Consider the following 19,238-nt stretch of genomic DNA (forward strand, 5'->3'; position numbering starts at 1 on the left):
TCTCATCTCTAGCTAAAAACAGCTTCTATGAAGTTGGGCGTCCTGAGAAGTCTCCGCCAGTTTTTCTCATCCTCCTCCCCCCAGCTGCTAACTCTGTACAAGGGCCTTATTCGTCCATGTATGGAGTATGCTTCACATGTCTTGGGGGGGGTTCCACTCATACCGCTCTTCTAGACAGGATGGAATCAAAAGCTTTTCATCCAATCAACTCATCTGACTGTCTTCAGCCTCTCTCTCATCGTCGCAATGTTGCATCTCTAGCAGTCTTCTACCGCTATTTTCATGCTAACTGCTCTTCTGATCTTGCTAACTGCATGCCTCCCCTCCTCCCGCAACCTCACTGCACGATTTTCTTCTTTCTCTAACCCCTATTCTGTCCACCTCTCTGATGCAAGAGTTAACCAGTATTCTCAGTCATTCATCCCTTTCTCTGGTAAACTCTGGAACTCCCTGCCTGCTTCTGTATTTCCACTTTCCTATGACTTGAATTCCTTCAAGACGGAGGTTTCAATACACTTATCCTTAAATTTTTTACTACCGCTTTGGACCCTTTTCTGAAACTGGCATCTCAATGGGTTTTTTTTTTTATTGGATTCTTGTTGCCCTTGGCCAGTATCCCTCCTACATAAAAAAATAAAATAAATAAATAGATAAATAAATAAAATAAAATAAAATGTTACCTACCAGCGTAAGTGATACTTGTAGATAAATCGGATGACTGTCCAATGTTGGTGGAAAAGACATGCTTATTGGAAAACATATTATTAAGATACAATACAAATGACTGTTCAACATAATACAAATGAAAGTTCAACAATACAAAGTATTTAAAGATTGTTGAACTTTTGAAAATGTTTTCATTAAACTTTTGAAAAGGTTTTCAACAAAGCCAATTGGTAGCAAACATAAAAAGGCCTGAAATCAAACCAGATGTAAACTTGCAACACAAAACAGTTGTCATTATACACACCTACAAATGAAGGCTATGATGACTCACTTTGTTCTAGTAACCATTTACATAACATAAATAAATCCATCCACTTTACAGTAAGTATTATTTATGATAACTTACATTGTATGCAACTCCACACTTCATTTCCACCAATTAAAAAGAGTTACATGCCTGTGGCAGAAAAATCATACAACTAAAACCTACTAAGGGTATTTTGCCTGTGACAAATAACCTTTTAATTGAAGAAATGGCTCTAAAATGTAAAAAATACAAATACTATACTTCAGAAGTGGCAAATGTAAACATTACCACATTGTTAGTATACATCACTCCTGTGGAATAAAAATATTATTGTAGTGCTAAGAGGGGAACCAACACTCCACAGTTGTGTCCATCAATGTACAGGTGGACAGTGCCAAGATAATACTACACTTTCAAAGACAGATAACCTCAAACAGTGGTCTCATCTTTTAATTCATTTGGACAGACAGCAAAGAGATGTTATCTCTACACCATGGCAATACATTCCAAACGACAGGAATCAATCAGCAGAGTATAAGCAACTTCAGGACAATGATCAGTTACATTATCAATCTCTGAGCAATCCAATGCAAGTTCTACCACATGACATCTTGGCTTTGTCAGATTATTAAACAGTCACTAAATTATCCTGGTACAACACGTGAGGTGATTATGTAGTATCCAACTGAAAATATCAGATCTGAGGCCAGCCACACAAAAGAATTCTACATACCAACATTACCTTAATATTTACCCCACAATCTAAAACTACCTTAACAATGTACCTATCATTTTCATGATCTAACACTACCCCGCTTTCAGTCTCACTTGCTGGATACACCACAAACTTGTATAAATGTTAGTCATGAAATGGGTTGCATGCAGGTGGTACAGGAGGTCCTCCCATCAGTGCCTTTAGTATGCCAAGGTAACCCACACTAAGGACAATAGGACACCCTGGCCAGCTGCTCTACCTTGGCTGCTGTCTGTTGAGGGGAAGAATGATGGGTTCAGCTTCCCTTCAACAGCCAGCACATCAAGAATCACAATGGGTAAGCATGTGGTATATTCAACAAGTAAAAAATCCATCCAGTGTGAAACTGGCACCTACTCCACCACTGTTCACTCAGAAGCTGACAAGCCATGCTAGTTATTATGTAATGATACGACAGCTTGCCAGCTAATAGTGTCAGGTCTGTTGAGCAGCTCAGATGCAACACCTGGGACTACCAGCACACACAATTCTGGTCTACACACGGCTGTTCACTGGACCACCAGCAACACTCTTCACCCACCGAAGACTAATTTGCCTGACACACAAACTTGCTATGGAGAGAATTGCTTATGGCTCATGTGAAAACAGCCATTAGAACTACAAGCATTTGCTTTCTATGCTAAATAAATATTTGTTGCTCAAATATGATCACCTCACATCTGATACATTTGTCTGTGTATCCATTTGAAGATAATGTTTTAATTATTTACTTAATTCTTTAAAATGAGAAATGCTGAAGCCAATAAGAGAAGAAACACTAACACTACTAAAATGTTTAGTATAAAAACACCTAAAAATTTCCACCTAGATTCTACATTTCATCTAATTCTATGAAGATTCTAAGTGTCTTAATGGATTAAAAAAGAAAATAGTATACACCAGCTTACCCTTTAGCTGTACACAACCATTACTGAGAGGACAAAATAATAAAACTACTAAATCCGACACATGTGGGTCACCAACTACTCTATCTTACATTACTTAGCAAATCCATTAATTAACAACACTAGGCATACATATACTGGATAACTGAGCAGCACCTGCAATACACTGGATGGTATTTGAGTCACATTTAGGTGAAATATTTTATGTTCTTTTCATGAAGTGACCTTCAGTAAGACCTGCAGCACCTCCCTTGCAGCACACAGCTTATATATTGACGGCTGGTGGCAACTTGCCGTCTTCTTCACTCCTTCCCCTAGAAAGAAATTACAAAATCTCAGGTCTTCAATTTTGATGCACTAATATTTCAAATATCCTGAACATAAGAACATAAGAAATAAGAGAAGCTACAAGAAGCCACCAGGCTTAAATGTGGCAGTCCCTGTATGAAATATACCTACCTATTTCCATCTATCATCTTCATCCATAAATCCGTCTAATCTTCTCTTAAAGCTCCCTAATGTCTTAGCACTAACAACTTGATTACTGAGTCTGTTCCATTCATCTACCACTCTATTTGAGAACCAATTTCTTCCTATCTCTTTCTTAAACCTAAATTTTTCAAGCTTGAACCTGTTATTTCTTGTTCATGATCCTAAGAATTTTGCTTACATCCCCCTTGTTATAACCCTTATACCACTAAAGACTTCTATTAGGTCCCTTCTTAACCTATGTCTCTAAAGAATTTAAATTTAACAGCTTCAATCTCGCCACATAAAGAATACTCCTCATTTCCTGTATCCTTTTAGTCATTCTCCTTTGTACTGATTCTAATAGATCTATATCCTTCTTGTAATGTGGGGACCAGAACTAAACAGCGTAGTTTAGATGAAGTCTGACCAACGCCAAATAAAACTTTAATATTACTTTGGGCCTTCTACTTTTAACGCTCCTAAAAATTAATCCTAAAATGAAGTAAAATGCATCTATGTCTATCACAATTAGATTTATGGAATCAAAAATAGTGTGGCTCACTTGAAAGGGCACCTCAACCTCACATACATGTAAACAGAGAAATTAATAGTGTAGTGACTATGTGAGAATGTCAGGTATAGGCTGAGTGTGGTAAATGGTGGTGGTGGTGAGTGCAATCTTGATCAACTGGTCTTTGCAAACAGCACTGGTAGCTGCTTTATTAGGATACACTGTTTGACATAAGTATCTGTGCCAACAGCTGTACTGATTACCATAAGAAGAGAGTTGTGCAGACAGCACCAGGCTACAGTGCATGGCATCCCTGGTGTTAAAGCACGCCTCCAGCACCACCTGGATCTGGTTCAGCTAGTTGCTCATATTTTATGAGAAAGATGTATGAATTTTATGGACAATGCATTTACTAACCAGAAAAAATGGCCAATCTACCTAGTACTTATAACAAATTAGTCTCCATGCTGATGGGGTGTCTTTGCCTTTGTCACTCCAGTAATGGATTTTTTCAATATTTTAGGGCATGCCACATGACAAGACATGCCCAGAAATGGCTGAAAAACTTCCAATCATGTCACAACACAACACCATCAAGAGACAGCTAATACCAAATTCTCCTTTTCCTACAAGGAAGTGAAGAAAAATAACTGACAACTGTTGCAACAAGCATTTCAAAGAACTGCGAGCTGAGCTCTGAACTGTCCTCCTGGGCAGTGTCACCCATTCACCTGGCTCCTCACACATCACTTAATATAATATTACCTGTTGCTCCAACAGTTTCTGAAAGGCATGTCCAGCTTTCATAATTATAATTAAAGATCTATTAATATGTCAAGCCAGCAATCACACACAGGGTGGCTGAGAGAAAGCATCACACATTCACACACACACACACACATTATTCACACTATTAACTAAATAAAAATAACAGTAGACAGCATTAATAATTATAATAAAAATAATCTATCTAAATACCAGGCAGGCAATCCAATGTGGCAGGGCCTAAATTAAGGCAAAGATTATTATAAGATAGATGAAAATCCTGACAAAGGTAAGTGCGGAGGGGGCAAGCCTGGGTGAGGGCACCACCTTACCTATAACAACTGCAGTGTGGCGATGCGCAAAGTCAAGGCAGCGGTGAACGGTCCTGAGGCATGCCAGGTACTCTGTGATGGGAGACTGTGGTGACAGGACGGCACAGGCACTGCCCCTGCTGCCACCCAGTATGTGCCCTGTGCCCACCTCAACACACCTGTCACCACAACACTGGTTAATACAACAACTGTTGTGTATTTCATGCTCATTAACACATCAAAAACTAAAATAGGGATGCACTTACTTCTTGAAATATCTGAGATTTTGTGTCAAAGTCTCTTTCAATTTTTCATCTGCAGCTGTCCTCAACTGTTGACCTAGTCTGTAGAAGTAATCTTCAATGTATTATATAACAATGCAAGGTATCTTTTTGTAAGTCATGACAATAAATGACTAACAATTACATAAAGTATTCTGGTAATCAGTAACACTAAAAAAAAGAATTTTTTGTCAAAATTAGAGAAAAAAAAAAATCTGCAAGAGGCATTTAAAGCATTATGAAGTGCATACTTGTCTGTAAGTGTGCAAGAGGCATTTAAACCATTACTAGTGCATACTTGTCTGTAAGTACAATCTTGAAGACTAAATTTCTTACCACAAAGGCACCACAAGTTAGTGGCAAAAGTAACAAAAGTAATGGTGATGTTGGACGGAAGAGAAAAGCAGCAGTGAATAATGAAGGTGTGTATGGAGTAAGAGCTGGATGACAAAGGGAACGCAAAATTATTCTGAATGTAGAAAAATGGAGGAGCTACATGAATCTGAGTATTTTAAATCAAGTGCAGGGAAGGTAAGATGAGAGAAAGAGCAGCACATCAGAGGAGTGGCTGAATCTCAGTGGCATGAGTAAGGTAGATGTGGTAAAAGCAACAAGACAACCTCCGGTGAAATGGAAAAATAGTACAGGGAATGAAAGGATATCTGCATACCAGAATGGAATGTGAGAAAAGGAATGCATGGAGACCATTCTATCATGGCTGTCCATATGGGCTAAATTGTTAAGAATGTATTACAGATATGTAGATGTAGAAAATATAGTTTCAGAGAAGCTCAGACATGCAAAACATTTTGGTACTTGACTGCCTTTAATACAGCTAAGTGCCAGTTATTTGACCTTTAATGGTATAATGGATGATTTGTTATGTATGAGGAGACTTGAAACACAGCGAGTGACTCACAAGTAAGCACACATGTACAAGGTGTGGGCTGGAACCAGTGCCAGATGGAGACCACTGCTGCTCACTGCTTGCAGCACAGCACCTGCACATAAAAAGATACACAACCATCAATCAACGCAGACTCAGCAATCATCAACAACAGTGTGCAATTCTTGATGCAAACTTTCCAATTGCTATTACACAAAAAAAAATTAACAGGCGTTACATGTACAGAAGAATGACAAGACATTTTTATAATTACTGGAGTAAACCATTTAACTTTTAAACAAGGAATAAAGGTTATCATTATATAGTTACCTTTCTTCTAAATAAAGAAAACACATTATCATACATTCTTATAGAGTATTCAAAAAGATGCTAGTAGTATTTAAATGGACTTACACACAATGGCTACAGCACACAGTGAAGCACAGACCTGTGTTGGGGTCCAGGAGGGCTGTGTGATGCACCAGCAACAGACACTTCCCACCCAGCACCACTGCCACCTTGCCCTCCATCACCTGGGCCAGTGAGCCATACACACCAAAGCTGAACATAGAGACACATGACTTGAATTACTATTAACACTTCAGGTTTAAGCTGAATAAACAGGCATTTTATAAACAATGACAGTACAGGTAATGAGCAGGACTGTATCATGTACAGGATGTATTCAACTAACTAAAGCAGGACTTTAAGTGTAATGATGATGTACTGTGTTATGTCCAAGGCCATGAACATGCTGGAGACCTGAGTTGGTACACATAAGAGGTCTAGAGAGGATCAGATGAGTGGCAGTGCATGACAGGATCACCTCAAAGCCAAGTGGCAAGATGACACAATGAAAGAAATCAAATCCCTGGCACAACCCATGAATACACCTCAACTCATAAAGATGTTCAGAATCTTCATATGAATTCCATTTTAAATATCAACCAGAACATTTTTAAAATTCAGTCAATCATAACAAGTAAAATAGATAATAAACCTACACATATTTCATGGTGTATTACAATGGTATAACCAGTGCATTTATTATTTTCTATTCTACTTGTTACTCTATCTTGTTCATTTATCTCTCACCAAAAGATATGGAATGCTGTTATGCCTGATCCTGGATGACTTGCTACTTCTACTCCAGGATTGTCGAGAACAGAACATTTCATATACCTAGACAGCATGAGTGAGGAACACTGTACACTAACACTTGCAGAGTCTGTGCCAAACATGTTGTGCAACTAACACAAAAAGTAGAAGTAGTAATCCAGCCTTGCACAAATAAATTTTGTAATAAAACAATATTACTTTATAAGTCTTCTCTGAACCTTCAGGCACTATAGGAAAGATAAATATTTTCACTTGACAATCTCAAGGAAATATTGTTATTTATCCTACTTTCCAAGAATCCTTTTAATACAGCAACACTTAGGAAGCTGTCATGCTCCTCCTGGCTCCACCAGCAGCAGGGGCTTGTGGATCACAGCTGGATGAACTAATTGCCATGTATGAGGCAGGCTGTCTACAGGTTTTACCTTACACTGGAGGAAGCACACAGCTGAGGCAAGTCAGGGGAGGCAAGCAGCTGGTCTAGCACAGAGTGATGGGCCAACACATGGCCTCCAAAGAACTCAACCTCCTTGAGGATGCCGTAAGACTTCTTGCGGGCAACCAGCAAACACTGCAAGAAGTATGGTTATTAAGTTTGATGTTCTGCACTGTGCACCCCTTACTGCACACATCCAATTTTCTACTGATAACTTTGCAATATTCTGCTATCACACAGAGGACGAATTCATCATGGAAGCATGTTATGAAGTGAAAGACAATCAATAATCAGAATATACAAATAACAGAATAGATTAGAATCTATATCATTTCACCAGGATGACATCTCCCTCAAAGGGGGCAGGAGAGATAAGACATCTATATAAATCCTCCTACCTCTGCCTCCTCTCTAATCCTCTTGACCAACACTACACTAACACTTAACAGACTTGTAACCCTAAACTAGTGCAATCATACTTAACACTCACTTTTGCCTTTATATAGGAAACCATTAACCTCATCAGCACCATACTACTCATGAAAAATCAATTTAGCTATCATATTAGCTACTTCACAACTGCCACTCCAACACTCTTCAAACATTCAAACACACACATCCAAACCTGAGCCCCTCTCTGCTTTCATCTAATCCTGACTGTCTCCAGCAATTTCTCCTTCACTAATGATTCTTTGCAACACATTCAGTCTTTGCTTCAACAACAACCACATTCAGCAAGATCTCAATTTACTCTGTCCACTTCCTTAGAGTTTCCTCTTAAATTTATGTCCTACCATCCTTTGCTTCCACTCCCTCCTCTCCATGATGTTAAACTGAGTATATACCTCTTTTCACTTCCTCCATGTAAACCATCTACAAAACGAAGGAAAAGTATGGAGAGAGAGAGAGAGAGAGAGAGAGAGAGAGAGAGAGAGAGAGAGAGAGAGAGAGAGAGAGAGAGAGAGAGAGAGAGAGAGAGAGAGAGAGAGAGAGAGAGAGAGAGAGAGAGAGTACAGATTGTGGTCTCTCCAAGACTAACCTTCAGCTTTATGACATCCTGCTGTTTTCCCTGAAAGAGATGGATATACTTTGAGTCTTCTTTCCAAATCAGTGGTGCCTGAAAAGGCATGTTCTTCCACAGGGGCTGGTATAGCTCATTGGGCACAAACACAGCCCTTCCAATGCCTCCTGGAGTCTTGAGGTGGACAGGCTGTGCACGGATACTGTCAGAAGCAGGTGATGGGAGAGGTGTCTCCTGAGGCAGACATTTCTTCAGAGGAGCAGGCAGACAATACTGTCCAGTCTCAGATGGAAAGGAGCAAGCAGTAAGGTCAGAACTGGTTGCCATTTCTTGCTCTTGCGGATTCTGTACAATCTTGCCACGGCATAAACCCGAATCAACTTGCGTCCTGCAAGTGGTGACATACAAAGACTGAACACTGTTGATCTTGTAAGGATGATTTAACTCGGCCACTTGTGCAATTAAAGATTTTGCAAGATGCGGTGAGAGGTGATGACTTTCTCCTAAATCTTTCATCATTGTTGTGTGTTGGGTGTCTAGCATGTCTTTAACCTGCAATGCTGAAGCCCCCTGGCCCTCGATAAAGGAGGATAGCTTCTTGAGGCCATTGGACAAGTGGCACTGGTCCATGTTATTTGTCACATTGGCATCCTTAAGAAGCTGGAGCTTCATTTTCTTGAGAATTCTTTCAAACAAAACTTTTTTAATACCTGGGGATTTCCTCTCTGAAGACAGAGACTTTTGAGTGCTACTGTGGTCAGGTTGCTGGGCAGCTTTCTGTGTCACTATGAAGAAGGTATTCATTGATGCTTGCATAACAGGTAAGCACTCGTGCTTCATACTCAGATCATCCTTAAAAGATGAATGTAGTCTTAACATGCAGTTCTTTAAGTTACTTTTAATTCTTCTTGCCAAGGCTTTGGGGCATGGCAAATCAGTCTCTAGGGCTTGACTCCTTCCCGTCAAGATGAACTCTGGGGAAAGATTTTTACTGCTGTACACACACTTCTCATAACTTCGGGAGTCATCTCCTAGTGGTGGCGTCACATTGGTGACAACTACTGATAGGACACTGTCTCCTGCTGAGTCCTGCTTGGACTGGGGAGCACACTGCTCATCATAGGGACTATTCATCTTGGGAGGGGCTTCATTAAAGGCACAATGTACTGAGGTTGAGTCACAATCTGTATTATGCTCCTGGCTCTCTTTTGTTTTATTACATTCCTTCATCCAAGTATTACCCTCTTGATGCAAATTAACAGGATCTTTATGAACTTGACCTTCACATAGCTCTGCCTTGTCTCCTTTGCCACACAGGATGTCTGGGAGTTTCTCAGCTCCATCAGGTAATTTCTGCTCTAGAGAGAACTCTGCTTCATATGCCACTCCCTCAACTGAGAAAGGGAGTGGCATGCAGTCACCTGTTAGGTCTGTTTGAGGCTCTGGAAGCTGTGGCTGTCCTGGGCCTTGGCAGGAAGGAGAACTGTATTGACAGTCCTGGCTTGTGCTGCACTGGCCACTGGGGCACCTCTCTCCTGCCTCTCTCTGTGATTGGAGCAAAACTTCATGAGGTTCTTGATGGGAGGATTCTGAATGCTGCAGACAATTCATATCCTCTTCATTGACTTGTTGCTGGTGTTTGCTCCTGCCCTGTCCTCTACTGCTGCTTGAGACTTCAATGTCCTCATCAGTATGAACAGTTTCTGATCTAGAGCTGCTTTCCTCACTTCCTGGCTTTCCTGCTGAAATGTCACCAGCTCCTGGGGCCACCAGGCTGCTGCTGGCCATGGTAGCAGATGCTTCCCTCATCTGATTGCTAGAATCATCTTTGGTACTTGGCAAGTCTATCCAATGGCATCTTTTTCTGGGATGGAAATTTTCCATTGCTTTAATCCATTCACAATTAAGCTTCCTCTTCTTACTGGATTTTGCTCCACTGCCAGAGCAGTGTTTCTCATACTGATGCTGAAACTTGGTATTTTGAACAACTGTGTGTGAAAGGTCTCCACCACTTGAATTTAACATCTGTCTATATGCCAACTTCCATCTATGTTTTGGATGAGGGAAAAGAACCCTGTCTTTCTCAAGTCCTGATGCCTGTCTATTATCAGAAATTAGAGAGACATTTCTATTCAATTCAGATGTCTGTTTGGCAGCGGTGCAAAGACCTCGGTCCTTCACTTCCTGGGCCTGTTCAGAGCCGGGATAATTGTCTAAATCTGTAGCTGGCAGATGCTGCTCCTTTTTCTGGTCTGGTAAATGTGATTCATTTGTGTTCCCCAAGCTGCAGCAGGGAGAATTTTCCACACATTCTCTCAAGTTCTTTTTACTTACAATATTGCCTCTCTTTTTTTCCTTTTCTACTGATAAAGAACAGTTCTCTCCAACAGCAGTCTTTTGTCTCTTAATCATGGAATTTGACATGTTATTTTCAGGGGTCTCTTTCACCAGATCAGAAGTGGCATGACAGTCGCTTGCTTTTTTGGCATCAATTTGGTTTCTTTTTTCCTCATTCTTCTTTTCCAAGCACTTGAGGATGTCTGGCGTGCTACTCGTCTTTGGTTCACAGTGGCCACCTTCCTCCACAGACAAGGGGTTGACAATAACATACTCCCTGTTACTCCTCAACATGCTAGGCTTTATCAGATCAGGTTTATTAGAGTCACTAAGAGAAAATAGATCCCTGAGCTTTTTGGTATCCAACATACCATTTCTTTTCACCTGCAGCACTTTTGGAGCTTTGATATGCATTCCTAATTTCTCCTTTGCCTCATGCACCATCTTCTCTAATGACTGTCTTTGAATAACTACACAAGCTGTTTTTCTCAGTTTCTCATCATTATGTAAATTGTTGTGGAGGTCTGTAGAATTTACTAAGTGTGATTTTGAAAGCTCAGATCTCTTGAATGAATTATCTCCATATTGTTCTTTTCCCTTAAGGTCCTGCATGTTTTCCCTCACCTTAAGGAGCTTTAAATGTTCTTTGTATTGCCCTCCCTCCCAAAGATCTTGTGTATTTCCCACTGTCTTATGTATTTTTAAATGCTCTCTGTGTTCTTCCTTTTCATGAAGGTCTTGTGTGGTTTTCATTGTTGGCCAGATTTTTGAATGGTCTCTGTCTTGTTCTTTCTCCTGACGATCTTGTGTAACTTTCATTGTCTTCTGGGTCCTTAAATGCTTGCTGCATTTTCTTTTTCCACAAAGGTCTTGTCCATCTCGCACCAGCTTTTGGGTTTTGATGAATCTGCTCAGCTTCCACTTCCTTGATTTTTTGGTGTCCTTGGATGCTCCCAATTTTCTATCCTTAGTATTCTCAGTGCTTTGTGTCTTAAAGTTGTCTTCAGGAATGTCTGCTGCTTTTTCATTTTCCCTGATTTCTTTGTCTTTCTCAGAATGACTTTCAAATTCCTCCACTCCATCATCCTCTGTGCTGTGTTCCACTCCTCTTTCAGTATTGTTATTTTCCGAGTGTCTCATCTCAGTCTGATGTGCTGGCTGGTCCATCCAAGGCATTTTTTCTAGTGACCCACATGTCTTCTGGGCTTCAGTCTTTGCTACCATCTCAATACTTTCTTCCCTGGACTCACTTCTCATGTCCTCAGTTTGGTTCACAGGCTTCTTGATCCTGGTTGAAATACTTTGATCTGCATCACTATTTACTAATGCAACTTTACTAGTATTTGCACCAAAATGCTTGTTATCAGATACTTCAGCTTCATCACACAAACAAGGGTCAGCCCCATGGACATCCAAACATTCTCTTTTCTCAGCCAACTCATCTGTGCTGGCAGTCAAGTTTATGATATCACAGAGACATGAGGAAACTTCACTGGTGCTTCCTTTAACTTCAGGTACATCACTCCCCTCACAATGATGCAAACTGTCCTCCAGGCCTTTGTCCTCTGCAGTCTTGGATTGAGTGCAGAGATCACTGATCTGAAATAATGAACTGCATGAAAATATTTAGATAGTATACATGTATATGAAAATTATGAAAAATACATGCATGAATAAACACACACACACACACACACACACACACACACACACACACACACACACACACACAGAACTTCTGGGAAGATGAAAACAAAGATACTGGATTGGAGTGGAAAATTCACTGTTAGGAAGGTAAGGCAGAGTAAAAAAAAGTGCCAGTTCTTGAGCACAAAGTAGCATAACAAAAAAAATGTGTTGCTTCAGTGAGGGAACAGGACATCAGCTCCCCTGTATTCTTATTCCTACAATAAAATGAAACCCGATTTCTGGCCTGTTACCCTTCTTTAAGGAAAATCTCAGCCCAGTATGTAAATAAAATGAGGCTGTGATTTCAAGCAAGCACAGGAGGGACACAACACTGATGATAGCTTGTGAGGCTGCCTGTGGCCCACCTCTCTTTGCAAGCACAAAAGCAAACGGTTCTGTGCATGCCTGCAAGCATACAGGAAACAAATGCTATCATGTCAAGGACATTCATCTTCACTACACACTAAGTATAAACAGAGTTTTTGACTTGGAAATAAAGGTCATTACATGAATGATCAAAATCACAGCCATAAATTATCACAAAATCACATCCAAAGTTTTCAATCTTCAATGGAGGCATAGCACCAGATATCTTAAACCTTTTCCTTATCCTCTCATTCATTTGTGCAAACATCCAATATATCTTTATCAGGAATTCTGTCTTTTTCCCAAAAGAAAACCTTCAAACATGGAGAATCATGAGTAACTTTTTAACAAGATATTACACATGTGAACAGCAAACAATTAATTCACACATACCTGGGACAAGTCTACCACACGTAACAGCTTGTGGAGGTTGGCGATGCGAGTGTTGGACCTTCGGCCCACAAGCAGGATGTGCAACTGTTCCCAGCTGCCATACAGACCACACTGCTCCAGCTCAGGGCAGGGAGGCACCAACACCACTTCCACGTAATTCTTGTCATTCAGTAATTGGCACGTCAAGATGAGAGGCTGAAAAAAATTCAATGTAACACTCATCTGTCAGCTGCCAGTCAATTCCTGGCCACTCATACAACAGTCAGTCTTAAGGCATTCCTCTTGACTCTTATAATAAAACCATCTTACCTTGGCAGCCTCTCTGAGCTCAGCCACAAGTTGCTCTACCAATGTGCCGTGTACAGACAGCGTGTGTACCGTGATGATCCTTCCCCGGATGGTGACAGGACGTCTTTTTGACAGCCGGCATGGTCGGCTTTGCAATACTTTGTGCCATAAATCCTCATATTTTGCTACACGGGTCATCTTCAATATCTGACCACTGAAAGATTAAAAAATTACATTCAGGGAAAGCTATACATCTTTTCACTATGTATTACAGAACAATTCCATGGCAAAAATTTGGTGACTCAATGATCAAGTTATAAAATTCATAAAATGCACCTTAAAAATCAATACAAAGCATTTCAAACTCTTACATAATGTAAAAGAAATAAACATGTATCATGAGGATGCAACACAAGTTTACATTTCATCAACTCTGCAGGCCCATTACCTTCTACCCATGTTTAGGCCCATTACCTTTTACCCATGTTTAAATAAGTTGGGGTAGCCAAGTTCTGAGTAGCCATGAAAACCAGTCTGTTTGACTTTACTAATGTGTGATTATTTCAAGCATATGTATGCTAATAAAAGGTTTCAAGTTTTAACAACTTTTCATTAGTTAAAAGCTGCATTAACAGTTTTAATTTGGTGAAAAGTTGCTTTAGATAAAAAGATACAGCATACAGGAAAAACAAGTACAAGATGATGGCAGCTTGTAAACATTACACTTTTTTGGATAGACAGAGGCACTCCCAGATACCAGTGACATTCCTTCCCTCCCCAGCTGTAAGTTACAAGATGAGCTTCATCACTCACAGCATGCACTTCCACATAGTCTAAGTTCGATACTTCTCACAAGCATATAATAATATTAATCACCAATTTGCTAGTATATATGGTAACTTACAAAAGCTACATCACAAAGGCCCACAGTACTCACAGTGCAGGGATGCAGGTCATATACTCAGACCACAGGGTGGCAGCACCCACATCAACAGACCCCACACGAAGCTGTCCACGCCACAAGTGCACCAAAGCCTTCTTGGACCGATCTGCTGCTTCTTGATAGTTTGCTCTCCTGCTGGGATGTGAGGCACCAGCAGCCCTCCCAGACTGCACAGCCATCATTGCTCTACTGAAAGTAGTACCACTTTATAGAAGGAAAACTTGCCCAGCTGAGATACATGATCGTGTACTGCAGTTTTTATACACGAGAGGGTAATTACACTAGACCTCCCTGAAAATCTCTCATGTTGTTTTTGAAAAGCACGAGCTGGATGTAATGTATTCAGTGGCCACATAACTCCCTAATATTACACAATAATCATGCCAAACTTGGATAAGGATATTAGTTAGGCATAGGAGGTAGTAGAAAACTGCATGGATTCCTAGGTGATCAAGTAGTGCCGATACAACCCCTGGCCAATCACCAACCACTAGGCTTTATGGAAGGGTACCAGTGACCCAAGCTCAAGACCCATGCAACCTCTTCTGTTCTTTCTGGTCCTGACATGCTTCCCAGGTGGACATGCACTCTCCTGTACCAAGGCCAGAAAACCAGACACCAAACCCAGGCAGAAATGGTGAGTGGATGACCACTGTGTGCAAACACCACCCAGGGGGTTAACATCTAAATCCCCCAGGTGCTGCTGCCAAGGGAATGCTTAGAGAGAGGGACCACGTGACAACACCAGGAACCACAAGACCCACCAAGGACCATGAGAGACTGCCAGGGACACCTTGTGGATCTCAATTGAAGGTGTCACCCCACTACCCCTTCGCCCTCACATCACTGGTGAGTCCAGGTGACCACCAATGGCCACTTTACCAGAACACTGACCTAGCTGAGGAGCTTAACAGATAATACATCCATACACTGCACAAATAAGCATTTCGAGATCCTTAAGTTTTTCTTGTTTATTTAAGTAGGTAGTCCCACCTCAGGGTCTTCAGCCCTAGAGGGTGCCACTAAATAGACAGGAATCCTGCTTGACCTAGCTCTCATCTTGTCGGTGTTACAGAGTAAAGGTATTAATTAATTTATTTGTTCTCTCACTCAAACCAGTGAGATTTTTTTTTTTAACTTCAGTTTATTCCAGTTTGCTCTATTTTATATATATATATATATATATATATATATATATATATATATATATATATATATATATATATATATATTTTTTTTTTTTTTTTTTTTTTTTTTCTCAAAATATATTATCAGGGAATTGGCACAACTGCATCAGCTGAACAGCTGTACAATTACCCTGTCTAAAGGGAGTGGCTGACCCAGTAGGCACCACTCCCTCCATATCACTTGCCTTCAAGAGTACAATTCCTCATTCATGGAATGAAGGCCATCACAGTGATGGCCACCTACAATCTGAATCTTGCACCTCTTTCATCCACATTAATACAAAATGAAAAGGAACAGGAGGAAGGGGTGCTATTCAAGACACATGTCCATGCTAAAATCCACAAATTCTTTCTGCCCTGCTTTAAAATACCTATTTTTTCCACTATCAAAAACAACAAATAGGTAAAAAGCCACACAAGCACTCTTAATGGCATGACCTTGTACAGCTCAAATGTTCCTCTGGAGTCATCAACGAGTGGACAAGGATCATTCAAGCCATCAAAGAACTCTAAAGCTACGCAGAAATTACTACAGTATTATGACAACACTGGTGCAATACAAATGTGTCTGGGAAAAAGCTTAATTTCTGAGGGACACCTAAATGATGAATCACAGTCAGTGCATATTGTGTGTCCAGGCCTGTGCTGAAGGCTGAGCATCATCAGCAGCAGCTATGGTGGTGTCATCTATACATTCTGTCTAATACTATGTCTGTTTACCATCACTGATATGAAGTAATGTGGTTCTGCTTATGTGTTCCCAAGGAACTTGTCAGGCATTGAATGTGGGAAGTAGTAGCAATAGTAGCAATAGTAGTAGTAGTAGTAGGTGTGTGTGTGTGTGTGTGTGTGTGTGTGTGTGTGTGTGTGTGTGTGTGTGTGTGTGTGTGTGTGTGTGTGTGTGTGTGTGTGTGTGTGTGTCTTGAGCTATGTATGTGAGGCTGTATTTGTATTAATATTTGTCCAGTTTTTCCTTATGTTGGTATTCATTCCTTGTCCCCATCACTTCTACTACATTCCAGGTACCTATTTTTCTACAGAAGCTGTGCTTTTTACATCCTTTACATAACTGTTACATCACATTTTGTTACCAGTCCAGTTCATCACCTAAAAGGCCATTTTGTCACCAAAAACTCCAGTTCATTACCAATGTGAATGCCATTTCCTCACCATTCATTCCCTGATAAGACAATAATGCTGTTATACAAACCTGTGACATAGATTCACTCTAAGAGAAGTAATTACTGATGAGCAAGGAATAAAGCAATTACCACAAAAAAAAAATACAGAACAGGGCAATTTCTTCATTTAATACTGCAATAACACAATTCTATGTATCTCTGAGAAGTTTTTGTTTACTCTGTTCTTTTTGCTGGCGAATCCATGATGAAAAAGTAATGAAGATACTTGCACAGTGACAAAGTGTGGTGACAAAGAGTGAAAATAGTGGTGATAAAACAGATGAAAATAGTGGTGACAATATGATAAGGTGACAAAATACGCACACTCCCACATGACTCCCCTTCCTCAACTTTTGTGTCTGCTTGTGCACAATCTTGGTGACTTACCTCATTTTGAAATCTTTATCACATATATTGACCAGTCTGTAGCTGATGACCAACTCTGTAAACAATGAGAGCTTCAGTGAGAACACTCATGTAAATTGTCTAAACAATTATTACAAAGCAACAATTTAAATGGAAATTAACAGTTAAAAGTTTAGAATCGACAGTTAAAAGATAATTAAAGTTAGGAAGCTACAATGTTTACCTTGATTTAGTTCTTGAAATACCTTACACTGTAATGCAGTAGACATTGTTAAACATACTGCAAGATCTTTATGTAGTGATTTGACAATCTTCATGTGGCAGTTATGGATTGCTATGTGGCATGGCAGCTATTGGAGATGTGTAACATTTAGTGATTGTTACATGGAACTTGTGGAACTTATGTGGCAGCTGGAAAATCATTATGTGGCAGCTGGGAAACCATTACATGGCATTTAGGGATCCTTACATGACAGCTGAGAGACCATTACATGGCATTTAAAGATCCTCATGTGGCAGCTGGGAGACCATTACGTGCCATTTAGGGATCCTTACGTGGCAGCTGGGAGACCATTACATGCCATTTAGTAGTCCTCACATGGCAGCTGGGAGATCATAATGTGGCAGCTGGGAGGATGCTTGCCAATTCCAAAAGTTTAAGGCCTAAGAGCCACAAAACACAAAGGCTTTTAAAAATGAACCCAAATTCGTCAAGGGAAGGGCTTTGTTTCCTGCTGACACACTGTGACCAACATTCCCCTCTGCCTCCCCTGACTTTGCTGTCTGCTTCTTGGTGTGCATTTATTTATTCATGTAATAGACAAAATCAACTTTAATGTCCATATGCACTGCAGAATGACAAACTCAGCTGTAACCTGAAGTCAAGTTTCTTAAAATGGTTGTGTGTTTTGTAAGTGAGGAAGACACTATCCTAGTCCTGCGGCAGGGATAATTGCCACCTGGTAATCTCATCTGTTGTTTCTACTCAATACCTTCGAGATGTATAGTAAGTCACAAGATTTGATCTTGTGAGCTGAGCTCCTTATGATGCTTATCTAAACCATCGTGCATATTTTCCTTTACGAGTTATTTCTTGAATGTAAGGCATGAGCTGCATTCTTGGGTATCCAGGTGTTTCTCTGACAAGCTTTAGTACTGGGACTGTCACGAGTGTTCAAGATTCCAGTGACTGCTTCACTATAGTTAAATGCCATCACTACGGAAAACCAACCATGAGAAAACAACTGCTAACTTGTGGCCACTGAAAAGTTAGGTGCTGATGTGCGTATGTGGGGTAGGAAGCACACAACACCTCACCTCACCATTCCCAAAATTAATGGCGTAGGAAGCATACCACCATTATACCTCAAATCACGGGTCCATCGTTAATGGCGTAGGAAGGCAGCAGGGAAACACAACATTACCTCTAATCACCACTCCATTGTGATGGCGTAGTAAGGGGCGGCAGCAGGGAACCACAACACCTCACGATTCCCGGGATTAATGGTGTAGGAAGGAAAATGGAGCAGGCATCTAACAACACCTCACTTCAATACAAAGTTGCAAACTGAACTTATATACGACTCGAGAAGAAGTACTTACTAAAACAAGGCCAGGCTGAGGACGCTGGAAACAGGCGCTGCTGCAGGGAGAGTGAGGTCGTGAAGTGATAAGGGGTAACAAACCACGCCGCGCCCACTGCGTCTCTCCTCGTCGCTACCTCGCTCGCTGATTGGTGACTGACTACCTAAGAAACAAGGGACTGGCAACTGATCCACCAATACCTTGGGTCACCAGTATCTGTTTGCGAGTCAAGCAACAAATCTACTTTTTGTTTGTTTATTTGTTTAGGAGCATAATTTATAAATAAAAAAAAAAATGAAACTATGCGTTTGGAGAGAGAGAGAGAGAGAGAGAGAGAGAGAGAGAGAGAGAGAGAGAGAGAGAGAGAGAGAGAGGTTCGCCACACCGCACTCGGAGGGGAGTTGAAATCTTGACGTATAGCGTTCCCGTAGGGACAGATCTGAAAAGGTTGTTTCTCCACTATTCCACATC

At 40.6% G+C, this 19,238-nt stretch overlaps 1 protein-coding gene across 1 annotated transcript; it reads right to left on the reverse strand.

The window, feature by feature from the left end:
- Nucleotides 1–746: 746 nt before the first annotated feature.
- LOC135108176 (uncharacterized) lies at nt 747–18,930 on the reverse strand. The gene is made up of 12 exons (XM_064018947.1): nt 18,786–18,930; nt 17,205–17,259; nt 14,444–14,635; nt 13,528–13,720; nt 13,219–13,413; nt 8,452–12,369; nt 7,402–7,547; nt 6,306–6,418; nt 5,891–5,972; nt 4,957–5,034; nt 4,712–4,869; nt 747–2,946 (listed from the first exon to the last, which is right to left on the reverse strand). The coding sequence occupies exons 2-12, from the start codon at nt 17,207–17,209 to the stop codon at nt 2,846–2,848; spliced, it is 5,181 nt and encodes a 1,726-aa protein (XP_063875017.1). The 5' UTR covers nt 17,210–17,259; nt 18,786–18,930; the 3' UTR covers nt 747–2,845.
- Nucleotides 18,931–19,238: the final 308 nt, after the last annotated feature.

Source organism: Scylla paramamosain, chromosome 16 (assembly GCF_035594125.1).
Source record: "Scylla paramamosain isolate STU-SP2022 chromosome 16, ASM3559412v1, whole genome shotgun sequence".
In the NCBI taxonomy this organism is placed as follows: Eukaryota; Metazoa; Arthropoda; class Malacostraca; order Decapoda; family Portunidae; genus Scylla; species Scylla paramamosain.

Coding starts and splice junctions, on each gene's coding strand:
- LOC135108176 (XM_064018947.1), bottom strand. Junction 13,414..13,527: donor AGCTCAGAGAGGCTGCCAAG/GTAAGATGGTTT, acceptor AATTTTTTTCAG/CCTCTCATCTTGACGTGCCA. Junction 2,947..4,711: donor CCACACTGCAGTTGTTATAG/GTAAGGTGGTGC, acceptor ATTTCTTTCTAG/GGGAAGGAGTGAAGAAGACG.